This window comes from Hippocampus bargibanti, linkage group LG03 (assembly GCF_051943395.1).
Source record: "Hippocampus bargibanti isolate YZ-2025 linkage group LG03, ASM5194339v1, whole genome shotgun sequence".
Taxonomy (NCBI): Eukaryota; Metazoa; Chordata; class Actinopteri; order Syngnathiformes; family Syngnathidae; genus Hippocampus; species Hippocampus bargibanti.
Window position 1 is genome coordinate 24,459,556 of NC_142736.1, and position 15,649 is coordinate 24,475,204.

The window sequence follows — 15,649 nt, forward strand, 5'->3', positions numbered from 1 at the left end:
TACAGTGCTTCTCAACACCTTGGATTATGAAGACAAAATAAATAGGATAATCAGAGATTCTAACACTTATGAGCAACTAAAAAGGGACCCTTCCAATAGATACAAGAAAGAAATGATAGACTGTCTCCAAAAGTTAGAGAAAGGAAAACATATAGACAAACAGATGTATTTTAGATTATACCCGGGAGAGGCCACGCCATGTATCTATGGTCTGCCTAAAATACATAAAGAAGGGTTCCCCCTCAGACCCATTGTTTGTAGCATTGACTCCTCTACATACAAAGTAGCCAAATATTTAAAAGCTATCTTAGCTCCGTTGGTTGGTATCACAGAATATCACATAGAGAACACCACAGGGTTTGTAGAGAGTATCAAAGACATCATATTGGAACCTGAGGAATAATTGGCATCTTTCGATGTGACTTTTCTCTTTACTTCTCTCTCTCCCAACCCCAGCAGCAGTCTCAGTGGTGAGGACGAGACTGCTGGCGGATGTTTCTCTGCATGAAAGAACCAAACTTAAACCGGACCACATCTGCCAATTATTGGAAATCTGCCTTAATACAACAGCCCCCCCCCCCCGCCCTTCCAACTGCCACACTCACCGAACCCTGAGTACTCGTAACATGCTGTACTATCATCCTGAACTCTATTTTTTTTCTTTCTCATTTTTTTTCCTTCAACCCTATTTTTTGTTGTTTTTGCACTACTACATTACGTCTGTGTAAGCTCTCAGTCGTACAGGAGTGGTCCATCGATGAGAAGGTTTCTTCAGCCGTCATCTGTACAAAAGTGAAGGTTTCGGACGTTTCGCCTCCTATCCAAGAGGCTTCGTCAGCGAACGCAATAGCCTTCATACAATAGCCTGCTTAGGCAAAACAGGTTAGGCAACTTTCGCAATGCTGATGAGGGTCGTTATGCTGATGAGGTGATACCGGGGGCAGTGGGGGTAATAGGCCAATCGTTAGTCAGGAATGTAGGAACAATCAGTGGGGCCACAGGGAGGGGTCCCCCGCCCCTCCCAACCTGAGAGTAGGGACCTATCATAGCTGTGTCCGGCGCCACCATGTCTGGACATTAGGGATATATAAATGGGGCCGATACGACCAGTCAGACTTTAGTTCGCTGACGAAGCCTCTTGGATAGGAGGCGAAACGTCCGAAACCTTCACTTTTGTACAGATGACGGCTGAAGAAACCTTCTCATCGACTACTACATTACGTCACTATCTCACTTTACAGATGTCACTACCTCACTTTACGTACGTCACTACCTCACTTTACATTCAGAAATGACATGTATTGTCTGTTGTCAATAATATGTCTCTTTTAGCCACATTATATGTGCCTTGCACGCTAGATCCGAGAGGACATTCATTTCATCTGTGCTGTATGTCATGCGTATTAGCATATTTGACAATAAAGCAGACTTTGGGCCTCAATCGGCAGTACATATGCACTTAAAAGCTAGCAATTACTCATTTGACGACAATGAGGTTAAAATCTTCGCGAAAGAACATAGATGGTTTGAAAGGGGAGTAAAAGAAGCGATTTTTATAAAACAGCTAAATCCTTCACTAAAGCGATATGGTGGTGTGAGGTTCAATTTGAATCGTTCGTACAACAGCTTGCTTAGGCAACATGGGATTAGATGTTGATGAGGTGATACCGGAGCAAGTGGGGCAATCAGGCCAGTCGTTAGTCAGGACAATTGAAGTAATGAGTGGAGCCGCATGGAGAAGGCCTCTGCTCCCTCCAACCTGAGAGCAGGGACCTATCATAGCAGTGTCCGGCACAGCCATGTCTGGACAGTAGGGTTTTATATATATATATATATATATATATATATATATATATATATATATATATATATATATATATATATATTTATATATATATATATATATATATATATATATATATATCGGGCCGATACTACCAGTAAGACTTTAGTTCGCTGAAGAAGCATCTTGGATAAGAAGCGAAACGTCCGACACCTTCAAAGAAGTACAGATGATGGCTGAAGAAACCTTTTCATTGATTGTGTTGTTTGAACACCTTGGGCGGAAACCAATTAGCTTGGAACCGAAGCTCAACAACTGCAATAAAAGGTGACACAACAAATCAGTTAAGCAACTATTGGCTAAAATATTAAGATTGCATTTGATGGAAAGCCAAATAAGCAGCAGGAACAGTCGTGTAGAGAGAAAAAAATAAGAATATAAAATATCTAATGAGCACTGTTTACGATATCACTGTTAAGCTTGTGTGTATTCATGTATACTACAACTGAGTTGGCATCTGCTGGATATTTAATATTTCCTCAAATGCTGCGTGCAGCTGCAGGCAATTGGATATTCATTGAATTAAATATGTCATATGACCTAATTATAATTGCGCCATCACAGAATGAGTATCTTGTTTCGACATGAATCATCGGTCCAGCACTTTGCATAAAGTTTAAGTCAAGCGAGTCAAGATGGTATTTGAGTGGTGTCAAAAATCATATATTTGTGGTCCTCCACACCCAACGCATTTAAAAGTTAAAAACGACACAAGCTGGATCAATTTCATTTCACTTCATTGTTGCATGACAAAAAAAACAAAACAAAAAAAAATCCAACTGGCATACATAATCATTATCTAATTACATCTTAAACACACACCATTAAAATTTATTTGAAAAGCATCTAAGCAAAACGGGAAAAAGTGAGAGGCATAAAAACGACACAAAATGAATAATTCTAAAAGCGGATCAAGTGCTATTATGTTATGAAGGGATGATTTAAGATTAAATGAGGTGAACAGGGGGCAAAAAAATATACATACAATTTTAGTGCCATGGTCAAAGGCACAGTATTCAGTACTGAGTAGCAAATTCAGCCAAATATGCATGTTACTTCATGTATACTTTTGTTGTAGTTCAGTACAGTATTTGCAGTATGTGAGCTATCTTTTGTAGTAGGCAAAAAAAAATAAGTGCAGTAAAGTTCAATTGTATTTAACCTTTTAGAGCAAGGGTCTCAAACTCGCGGCACGCCAGCCAACTGCGGCCCCGGAAAGAATATTTTGCGGCCCGCCTCGATATGAAAGATTAATGTTAGTGCGGCCCGCATGATTGATATGAATGAAACTTGTGTGTGGAGCTGAAGTAGGCAAGAGAAGCCATGTTTAGGACAGCTCATGTTCAATATTTTCTTTATGTGAAGAAAGTTAAAGGTTAAAGAACTGTGAATACAGACATTTGAAACTTGATTAAAATAATTAGTTTTCTTGTGTTTTTTTTTCAGTCGTCTGTATCTGCCTTCTGATCATTATAATTATCTTATTTACTTATGACTGGTTAATTTATTTTTATTCATATTTCCATTTATTCATTTAATTCGTTTTTTGTGTGTTAAAAATAAAGATTTTGAGAACATTGGAATGTTTTATCTGTGATTTTCTTGTGGAAATCCTGATGCGGCCCAGCCTCACCCAGACTGCCTCCAGCGGCCCTCGAGTCAATTGAGTTTGAGACCCCTATTTTAGAGGATGCACAAAACCAGGTTAGATGGAGGACACTGATTCACTGTGGCGAACCCTGAAGTGAAAAGCCAAAAGGAAAAGAAGAAGTGCAATACCTTTATTTTAATCTTTAAACTATTAAATCTAAACTATTAATAAAAAATATGTATCGTATTTCCCCGCACTATAAGGCGCATAAGATCATAAGGCGTACCTTCACCGACTGGCCTAAATTAAGTGTTTTCGTATATAGCACGCAGCAGCTACAATAATTACTTTGGTTAGTTACAGCGTTTGCATTGTGAATCTATTCGATGGAGCTAAGCTAAAGGGAATACAATACAATTCAGCTGCATCTGAAACAGAGTGCTTTACTTATCAATTTAAATATTACATCCTAAATACTACTATTCCCAAATAACATCCCTAATATATTTCATTTTGGTCATTTACAGAACAGTGGGTATCAAGTCAAGACATGGACACACAGTGTGTGGATGGGCAATGGGGGAAAAATGGAAAAGAAAACAATTGCCATTCCTACAAGGTCACACAATAAATAGTAATATAAAAAAAGTATTTTCCTTTATGACCCTGAGATCCTGAGGGTGTTTTCAGATATTGGCTCAGCTAATGAGATGAGCGACTGAGGCATTGTGGCGTTGCATATTTGTTGAAGTACTATAAAAATTTGCAGGGGCCACTTGGTGTTGCGATGAGAAGTGATGTAATACTGTATTTCAAGAGCTCTATGGGTAGGAGGTGACGTGTCGATTCGTTCAGCATATCACTTTATGGTTTTTATCCCTGAATGGCGAGAAGAAATCATCTCTGTTGACCTGATTTGACTTGGGTCTGAGATGAAATTATTTGCCCAACTGAGAGCTTTCAATTGAGCATCAGCTGTCAGTTCAATGCTCTTCAGTCAATCTCAGGCATACACATAAACCACTTGGCCATTCGGCCCTGCTTTTTCAGGTGCCTGCCTTGCGCGTTGGAGTCCAGAAGGCCGTCCGTGTAGTGACCATATTCGCTGATGGCGTCTTCAACCCGGGTGATGTACAACCAGCTGATTGCGACGCCAAAGAACTAAGGAGAGAAAATGAAAGAATGAAACGGCCAGTCTTCAGAATGTAAACACTTGAAATTTCAAAAGTTTGCAAGAGAGCCTTTTCTATTCCCATTACAGTGCAACAAATCACTCAAGTCTTCCCAGAAGAGGAGAACCTATTTTGGAACATCGAATGCAAACCTGAAGAGAGCCTGACTATAAAGTGGATTCTTGTCATCTGAGTTGTATCATTTCCGTGACTACACAACCCTCAAATCATCTTGTCTCTTTGAAGTGAACAGAAATGACTCCCCATATATGACTAAATACGAACGGTCGTGTGTTTTTTGGAATGAGAAAAATAGCAGTCATCATACTTAAAACAAACATGAAGTCATGACAAAAATAGAATTATGGGGGCAAAGTAAGAGAGAAACGCTGTATTGGAGAAAATGGTCTTCTCTTAGCTTTTCAGTGCAGAAGTAATATTAACTCATTCACTGCCATACGTTGTGCAAAAATGTTTGTCATTTTCACAAATTGCAGGACCCACAGAATATTAAGTTTTAGGAGTACATAAACATTGAATTCATCGTAAGAAACCTTAGACTCTCTTCTTGCAAAAACAGAGTTAATTCCTAAGTTATATGGGTCTGGAGTTATCTGAGTTTGAAATTGGGGCGGCTGTACAAAATACAATACAATACGTACATATTGATTTACAGCACTTTAACAACAGCTGGAGCCGTAACAAAGCGCGAACATGGGCAAAAGGCAAATGATGCCCCTCGTGAAAGGGAAAAACATCGCCAGATGTCTGAGCAGTGCTTTATCAGGGCCCCCGCAAGAAAAACCAAAACCCGAAAACATTGGGGAATGGCGGTCCACCTCACACTTTTCGGGAATGTCAGCTAATGAGTTAATCGTTCATTGTAGAGGATGAGGAATATATGCCTGTGACTCGTGTAATGTTGTCTTCTTAGGTAATTTTCAGCCAACAATGGCAATAAATGACTTGATCATATCTCTAAAACTGCCACTTTATGTGAAGTAGAGTTGAGTCCCACGCCACTGGACAGCACTCATAGATCACGTTTTCCCTTGCACGAGCAAAAATCATGCAATCAATGGCTCATATCTAAAAACAATTGAGTGAGTGGTGTTAGATTTTACACGCGGATGCTAAAAGTGACATCATTGGTCGATGGGTGAATGTCTTTGTGGATATCTGAAATGGTGGAGAATGTACAGTACCTGTCGATATCTGACATGTTGTAGGTGAAAACTAAATTACATATAATTGCAACGCATATCCAGTCAAAAGCTCTTCAATGTAAAAATAGCTTAGCATAATTATGACTGCAAATTGGGCAGATGGCAGAGATGAGATCAAGTCTCCGTTCTTAAGATGATGTAACTACACTGTCGCTCTGGCTAATTAGAAGAGTCAAGTCAGGGGTCATCTCACAGTCGATGTGAGGTCAAGCCACCAAAGACAGAAAACCATTCAGATCACAAAATGATATTCTTGGCCAACTGAGAAACCACTCGTTAACTCATTCACTGCCAGACGTGCAAAAATGTGTCCACTCCAGTGCCAGGGTTTTTGTCATTTTAGGTCTAAATAAACGGGCTAGCTAGCTATCTGGCTGGCTATCTATTAGTTATATAGTTGTCTAGCTGGCTATCTATTGGCTATTTATTAGCTAGCTAGCTTTCTATCTATTTACTTGCGGGTTGAGTGAATGCTGGCGCGTGTGGCTGCCGCTGCTCACCCACAGAAAAACTTCTCCCGTGACTTGAGAGTTTTGAAAGGCACTTATAAATCAAGTAATTATAATTATAATTACAGTAAAGTCTCGTTATATCGATATTCAAGGGAGTCCGAAAAAATATCGATATAACCGGGACTATCGATATATCCGACCCTGTTTGCATGTAATTTTCTCCGTGCGTGCATAGAAATAGTATCGATATAACCGGGACTATCGATATATCCGATATCGATATAACGAGACTTTACTGTATAATTATAATTCAATGCGGTGCAAGAAACCTTAGACCACTGGTTCTTAACCTGGGTTCGATCGAACCCTTGGGGTTCGGTGAGACGATCTCAGGGGTTTGGGGGAGCCTCCGCTGACCCACTTCTGTTAATTACGGAAACGGAACATTTCGTCTGGCCGCAGAGGTCGTTTCGTCCATTGTTATGTCCGTTTAGCAATCGGTAGAGCTCCGGGCAAAAAGGAGAAATACCACAGTAAATCGTGGGGGCGGTATAGAGTCAGAAGCGTGCCAAATCGGAAAAATGAATACAGATGGAGAAGAAGAGAGGCCAGGTAGACTGCTGCTGCTTCCCCCCATTCACAACGAATGAACAGGCTAGCCAGTCGTTTGTAGTAATCAACGTGTGACTGTCATCGTAGTACATGGTTTTACATACTATGTCGGGCAAAAGAAGAAAGTGGCCGGATGAATTTGTACAACATGGATTCACATGTATCACGGAACGTGATGGGAGTGAGCGTCCTATCTGCATTATTTGCACTCTCATGTCATTTGCAATTGACATGAGAGTGGCACTTGCCAAAGCCACGCAGATCTGATCTGGTCTCTCAAAGGCAACAGCAGAAGTCATTCATTTGCAGATATGTAATTTGTTGTGAGTTTATGCATTGTGTTGGTTTTGTTCTTTAAACAAGGTGATGTTCATGCACGTCTCATTTTGTGTGGCAATAAAAACACGTCTTGAATTTGAAAAAAAATATTTTATTTTTCACTCAAGATAGGTTCGATGAATGCACATATGAAACTGGTGGGGGTTCGGTACCTCCAGCAAGGTTAAGAACCACTGCCTTCGACTCTTTTCTTTCATCAGAAAAAAAGAGTTGATTCCTAAGTTATAAGGTTCTGGAGTAATATGAGGTCCAAGTAGAGGCGGCTGTACAAAAGGCAAATGGCGCCCCCCCCCCCGTGGGAGGGAAAAACATTGCCAGCGGTCTGACCAGCGCTTTACCGGCACCTTTTCGCAAGAAAAACCTAAACCTGAGCAAATTCAGGAATGGCGCTCCACGTCACATTTTCAATTCCGGAATTAAATTTGAGAATGGCACTGAATGAGTTAACGGCGCAAGTGATGTCCAGAGTTTTATATTTTACTCAAACACTTTTTCGATGTGACTCAAATCCGTGTTGCAATGATCTCAAGTGCCCATTCATGCATTTTTTAAACTGTTTGCCAGTTATAAAGGGTAAATACTGAAAAAATTGGACAGTTAAATAAAATGTGCATTTTCCGACTGACCGGCCCGATTCTGTTGAAATGCAAAAGAGTGAGAAATGAACGCAATGAGCATGAAATGCATTTCACTCAACAGATGTTGGCCAGTGAAACCCAGCAAAGTCATTTACACAGACTGTTGAATATGGAGGCATGGTTGAAATAAATATGATCCCCAAACCTCCCAAAAAGTTACATTTTCCGCCGGTAGTTTTCGATGTGAAAATGTGGGCTTTTGTGTGACTTTCACACCGATTGCCACAGTGTAACCACGGAAAGTAAACAGAGAAAATGAAATGAAAATATTGAAACGGTGCAGTGTGTGTGTGTGTGTGCGCGTGTTTGTGCATTGGTTGGTACCTGAGGCAGCAGGATACCGAGCAGCAATACTGCCATAATCTTGTAGTTGTCCGTGAGCCAAATGAAGAAGGCGTCGGTGCAGCCTCTAATGTGGATGGTGTCCAACAGGTCCAAACGCTAATGAGGCAGCACAGCGGGAAGAACAACCAACATGGATCAGAACATCAGATGAAAAGGACAAATGTGCTAACCTTTCGGTACCTTGTTAGTTTTAGCTTTTTTTTTAAGTCTCACCCTCTTGCATTCAAGAGAATGCAATTAATTGGTCCACATATACGAATCCTCATTAAATTTGCCATTCGGTATTGTGTGCCGCCTTTACTGTCAATGATTAACAAAATTTGGCTGATTATGTAATGATCTTGGTTCAAGTGCCACATGTGACACCGCACGCACACACGCACACACACACACACACACACACACACACACACACACACACACACACACACACACACGCACACGCACGCACACACACACACACACACACACACACACACACACACACACACACACACACACACACACACACACACACACACCGCTTTGGCAAACAACTGGCGGCCGGCAAATACATTTTAATGAGAACAACGCTGTGGTTTTATCCAGCATGCCGTGGTGATTTTCACAAAGTTCAGGAATGTTGGCAGGTCTAGTGTCACAATTCTTTGCAGCAACGGCAATCTTGATGTTGTCCACATCTTCGAGTTGGAGACCACCCCCCCTTACTGGTCCTTTTAACATGGGAATACATTTTACATACAAAAATAAATAAAAAATGTCGCCAAGTCAGGTGTGCGGGGAAGTTGCTCTGGTGTGACAGGATGGCCATGTTATACTCATTTCTGGAACTGTCAGGTGCCTGCGGCATTGTGATTAGGGGTGGTGTGATGGTGACACTTTTTTAACATCTTGTAGGGAACAGTCTGAGATCACAAATCAAATCCTCAACTAAGAGTGACACCAGGTGATTCACTGGAAACGAGTTTGTCAGAAAGAATTTGGGGAGGGCAAAAGATAGAGTCCAGTGGTGTGTCTACTTGTGAAATGAATTGATTCTGGAAGAAGTTTCTTAACTAGAAAATTTTGTGAGGAGATACACGTTTTGCATGTTTGCGAAATATAAGGTACACCACATTATAAAGCTCTATAGTAGAGGCTGGGGTTAAGCACAACTTCTACAGGGGGAAATTGAGTCATTGGCTGCTGACTGGAGTTGAGAGACCTGTTGTGGGCCAATATTACTTCACATATAAGGGGCACAGGCGTATAAGGCGCAGGGTCATCTTTTGAAGAAAATAAAGGCTTTTGGGTGCGCCTTCTACACCGGAAATTACGGTAAATGCCCTAATTCGTTCCAAGCCCCTCCGCGCCAGCCAATTTGGAGACATGTTTTCTGATATATACAAAAATGCATTAAAATATGAAACAAATACATCTTACAATGAGACTACTGGACAATAAATGAGAGTTATGGAAAATGTAAAAAAAACAAAGAATAAAAATTGTTATTTAGGTTATAACTACGTCCTTATCGGTTTTTTTCGCACCCTTTAGTGCATGTTCTCTCTCAGAAGTTTTTGTCTGCCGTTTTGTAAAGAACTGTTTCAAGGACAATTGCATTTGTCAGCTTTTAACAATCATTCAAAAATGTCCAAGGCAACCATCAGCATAGTGAGTGATCGCCCGAATGGTGAACACTTTTTAAGTAAAATTATCAGAAAATTGCATGGGTGAATAATGAAGGTGCCGGATAGACACATATCTATCCATCTGCGCACATAGACATGTAAAGTAGTCCCTCTCAGCCAATGGGATGCCAGAATGATGCTCAGTAATAGCTAATAAAATAGCTAATGGCAGAGCAGCTCCAAATAAATACATTTTATTTTTTATAAACGCAGGAAACTCTTAGCTCCAAGGAGAAGCACATACTATATTTTCTACCTTTTGTATCTTGAAATTTCTTCCGTAACAATTTTTCCTGTTGAGGCGTTTTATAACATTGAACATTTTGTACAAAGAGATGTTTGTAAATCGGAGTACCACTGTATTCCAAACACAGGTGCAGTGTTGCTGTGACGCGGATTGCTAAATGCACTCACTGCATGAATGCACACTGACTTACTGATGTAGAACTTAACATTTTAAATGCTGCTAGAGCACATTTGCAATGTTGCATTAGTCAACAGAACATGTTTTGACATGCACTTACCTCTTGTTCCAATACTTTGTAGCCACACAATGTGTTTGCCACTTGGAGTGACTGTTGAGAAGAAGGTAGAACATTAGAAACATTAAAAACCAAAGCGATAAAACCTTGTAAAATAAAAAGAATAGATAGACTATGTCTGCCACAAACATTCAAATCAATATCCTTGAGATGAGCTCCGAGCAATCTGCCCATCTGGCACAGAAGAGGACGTGAAGGGCAGAGGGTGATTTTTTTTGTAGCTGATTAGCTGCAGCACTTTGAAAATTAGGATTGGAGTCGGAGGAACGTGGATCCAAATAATAATACGTCAAAGAAATTATTCCACACAAACCAGGTAAAAAATAAAAAATAAAAAGTTGGAGTGTGCTTGCGCACGTCACATGAAATGTTACCCTGCTGGTGGCAATTCAGCCTGGAGATCAAACAGAGTAAATTCTTGCCAAAGGCACATAATTAGACTGTAATGGGTGTTGAAATGATTGTAATGTACGTGGGGGCTGAACTTTATAATCTATGCTCCCTTCAGCCCCTTCTCAAGCTTGCTTTTTTCTTACAGTGGGCGATTTTTCATCTTCTTTTCCTGCTTGTGCTTGCTTGAGACAAACATTCAATCAATCATCATCATCCAGTCTAAGTCTAACCTGAGTTCATATTGTAGAGTAAAATATTTAGAGGGTAATTCATATCGAAAAGAATTGAGGCATTTGTCTATTTTTTTTCCCACTCAGAAATACCAAGTGTTTCGTTTTCATTCATGTTAGGGGTGTTTCAGCAGTTGCTTATCCTGGCGTGGCTGCATATGTGCAGGTGTGCACGGTCGGGCACCCGTGTGTGCGTGCATGTACTGTATCTATGCTTACTGTATATGCTGGTACGTATTCAATTGGATTGTTTGTAGAGGATAGTTCAAGGAATACCAGAAATATTTGCCCTACGGTGGTCGGCACGATGCATTGTAGGAGGAAAAATTTGTGGACAGAGAATTTGTGTGTGAGAGACAATCTTCTTTTCCTTTCGGCTTTCCCATCAGGGGCGGCCACAATGAATCAGTGTCCTCCATCTAACCCGGTTTTGTGCATGCGCTTCTCTCACACCATCTACCTTCATGTCGTCTTTGACAACATCCATAAAACTCCTCTTTGGTCTTACTCTCGGTCTCCTGCCTGGCAGTTCAAGGCTCAGCATACCTCTCCCGATATAGTCACTCTCCTCTGGACATGTCCAAACCAGGCAGTCTGGCCTCTCGGACTTTCTCTACAAAGCCTCTAATGTTTTCCCTCTAATGTACTCATTCCTGATCCTATCCAACCTAGTCACTCCCAACGACAACCTCAACATCTTCATCTCTGCTACCTCCAACTCTGAGAGACAATGCAATGCACTATTCATTGTTGAATTGTTGAAAATGACTGGCCTGTGGTCTTAGTTACAAAGGAGTCAATTGTTGTCGTTATCATCTTGGCGTGTGACATTTACAATGAATCTGGTTTACAACGTGTGTGAGAGAGTGTGTGTGTGAAAGAGAGAGGGAAAAAAAGAAAGAGATTACAATAAAATACATCCTAATTTACATAGCGCTTACACAACAGATGCAACACACAATAGTCAACACAAAGCAAAATAATAAACACAACAGGAACATACGTATTAAGATGGACAGTTGCACAATGTCAACAACTTTCCCCATGTACTCTATGATGTTTGAGTACAAGACAAACATTGATTGATGTTTTTGTGTGCCCATGTGTATGATGTGGCTCTTTGCAGTAACACAGCAAAAAATGGGCTCCGAGTCTCTGACTGGTTGGGCAGCCTTGATCTGCACAAACGACTCAGTAGTGTGATGAATTTCCGGACGTATCCTTATCAAATGAGCATTTCAATTCACATGCCTACATAGAGAGCAGCTGCGCTCCCGCCCGGTGAGTCTACGTGTGCGAGTGCCAGCTTGTAGTAACAGATGGGATGAATTTCCATGTGGTGTGTCTTTCATTTATTACTTACTGGTCATTTGTGCTAAGCAAAATTGAGTTTTATCGGGAGCAGGAACAAAACCAGGAAAGTGGAAGGAGTGTGTGGAGGTCATGGCCTTTGGTGTACAAAGTAACTTTTAGAAAAAGGTTATCCTGTGGCGACAGCGGGCTAGATTTTTTTTCACTTAAGCTGCGGAAAGTTATGGTGTTTTTGTGAATGAAGTAACAGACATACCATTTGCTGCTTTGCGTGGGCGTTAATTACCTCCGTGTGTGTCCCGTGACAAAGGCGCACTCACCATGATGATCCATAGGATGTATTTAAAACATAACTAGACTATTATGGTCATTATAATAACACACGATGTGAAGCAAGGGTTCTGGAATTTGCAAACACATTTTCAGGAAAGATGAAACGATGCTCTTTATGGAGACTGAGGCCTGAAATAAAGCAAAGGGTGTCAAGTCTGGTAATTTTCTCGAGTTTGAGCCGTGGCTTTCCTTGAACCACTTCCTTTCCTTGAGTGGTTTTGATTTCCAGTCACGAATACAATGTGAGCACCGTAAGGTCCGTGATTAGTGTCACTATAAAACATGCCATGGATTCACTTCAATATATTGATGTGGACCGGGTTGAGAGTACAATGGAATGAAGTATAAATTGAAATTGCCTGACTCTTCCAGAGAGACTAAAAATGACCAGTTGCGAGTGCCGCTGCGGTAATGTTCCTTTGAGACAAAATCTTTTGAACTCTGAGCGAGGTGGGTGTAGAAAAAGCACCACCCAGTCAAGTATGACGCACAAGAGAGAAGCCCACGCTGATCTTCAAAACCTAATTCGGTGTTGGAAAACAACCCCGTGATCTTCATCATGACTTTACATTGTTTAGAAATTTTCGGTTTTAAATGCATGAATATAGAAAACAGACAGTTAGATTACCTCAATATTTCATATAAAACTATCAACTATTAAAAACGGACCCATGAAGGTGAAAATTATACCTGAAAATGTGAATACGTATTTAAAAGAGGGGGTAAGAGCTTAATTTCGAGAAGTTTACCATCAACTTGTGGTAAAACCTTTTTCCCTATGCATCAAAAATGAGAGATTCATTGATTGACATTCTGGATATTGTGATGTGCCCCGTTTGTGACTTGCTCAAAATCAACAAAAATGCCACTCACCTTTGTGATGCAGCAGGTATAAGGCACTCCACAGGAAAGTGGACCCCGTGCAGAACAGTTGTGGTACATGTTGACTGACCAGTCTTGAAACCCTTGCCCACCGCAACATTTAAACTGGAGAAAAAAAACGAAAAGGAATAATAATCCGATAGTTTATACACACATTGAAAACAGACACATTGAAAACAGAACTCTTCGGGTATACTTGGCAGCAAGCCAAAAAGGAGATAATTAAGTCTATTTGCATGCCATTACGACCCTGAGTTTGTCCCTCTCTGGCACTGAGAAAACCCAGCGTCCAAGTGGTTATCAAGCTCAGAGGGAAGTTGAAATCAAGAGGACAACATCAATCAGAACATCCCCTGTTGAGAACAGACAGGTGGGTTAAAACAAAATCACCTAATGGTTTTGACTCCACTTATTACAAGTTATGTTTTTTACTTAAGGACAATCAAATTCACAATAAAAACAAAATCCAAACATTCTACACAGTGCTAAAGAAATTATTTACTGAAATACGATGACTCCAAGAAGTTGATCAACTCTACTGCAGCGATTTAAAGTCACTGTACAGTGAAATTAAACATATGTTTCAAATTTGACAGGCCGCAGGGTTGTTAACAAGTCCGCCAAATTTGAATTATTTGAATTGAAAATTGAAAAAAAGTAAATAAAACGAGTCTTCAAAATCCAGAAAAATAAATCACATTTCTCCTTTCCCAAATGCTGTAAAGGCTACTTTTCTGACAAAGTACAAATATTAAAATGTTAAAACCGCAAGTAGAAATCTGCTTCAAGCGTCAAGTGACTGGAATAAACTACAAGGTTTATTGAAGGGCATTTCTTGGTGTAAAAAGAGGCGCTAGTTAGCCACAAGCTAATAGATTTGTGGAGCCACGACCATGCAGCGGGGAATTGCCTCCTCGTTCAGCTTTCTGCCAGTTTGTAGATGCATAAAAGATGGTGGAATTTTTTAGGATTAAGTAAAAAAATAAAAATAAACACTGGAAGTTAATGTTTATGTCCGGAGAAAAAGAACAATTGGACAGACGGAGAAAATGAAATGTACAGAGTGACTTCTATTTTGTTTGAGACAACATAAGAAACGAGCCAAATTCAACAGCATCAGTTGTTTTGATGAGGTCGCCCACCATGTGAATATTTTCCTAATGGGAACAACTGAGAACAAACTCTGCAAATTGAATCAAGCAACAATTGAGACACCCACTGACTTTTTGAACACAGCAACTTGGCAGCATGATACATGCGCCGCTTTGTTGGCCTTACACCAGATAAATGTTTTCTCAGAAGTGGGGAAAGTGAGCTGAATAGGATGCAGGAAAAGGACAAATGAGACATGTCACAGAGAAAACATACTCCTTAAAGGATAGGGGGGAGGAAGGAATAGTCTCATTTGTCAAGTCAGTTTTTTGCCAAGCGCTGTGATCAATACGCAGACATGATGCAAATTTGCCAAGAAGTTCTTCTCTAAAGGCATCACTCCTCACAAAACTGCTTTTTTGCCCCTGTCCCCTTTTTTTGTGCCCCAGGATCAGTGGGGAACATAGCAGTTCCGGTGCAATTACTGTCTATCACAGGAGGAAAAAAAGACAAAAAAAACTACCGGTAAACATGACACTGGAACATCACACAACAACACAATAAATTCTATAGCTTTGCTGAGAATGAGAACGGTGAGAAGAGTGATATCCAATCTATTTGAGGGGAATGTGGTGACCCATAAAATCAAAGTGGGATATCCGTCTCTTAAAACCATCATCAACACAACCCAGGCTGAAGTCCCTGAAGAATGATTGGACAGGGTGCGCTTGTTTACCGATGGACTATGACTCTTGCCAATTGTTTCATTCACATCTGGATTACTCCAGATATCACTTCCTGGGAGGAAATCCTCAAGCACACCTCTGCAGAAGGAATACATTATTTTCAAAGCACCCAAGCAACCTGCCGACCTGACAGACTGACTGATGATAGGTTCTTCAAGAGCAGACTCGGGCCCTAATTCCCCACCCGGCAACATTTCTGGCGTGAAATCCAAATGATTTAGTTGATCGATGA

The 15,649-nt window shown here is 40.5% G+C and overlaps 1 protein-coding gene across 1 annotated transcript in view; it reads right to left on the minus strand.

Annotated features, from left to right (window-relative positions):
- Positions 1-2,563: 2,563 nt before the first annotated feature.
- The window catches only part of tspan15 (tetraspanin 15), a 28,330-nt gene continuing 15,244 nt past the window's right edge, over positions 2,564-15,649 (minus strand). The window contains exons 5-8 of the mRNA XM_088992729.1: positions 13,571-13,684; positions 10,413-10,463; positions 8,198-8,314; positions 2,564-4,595 (exon numbers count right to left, since the gene is read on the minus strand). Coding sequence (XP_088848855.1) covers positions 4,428-4,595; positions 8,198-8,314; positions 10,413-10,463; positions 13,571-13,684 — 450 coding nt within the window. The 3' untranslated portion in view covers positions 2,564-4,427. The remainder of the gene's footprint in view (positions 4,596-8,197; positions 8,315-10,412; positions 10,464-13,570; positions 13,685-15,649) is intronic.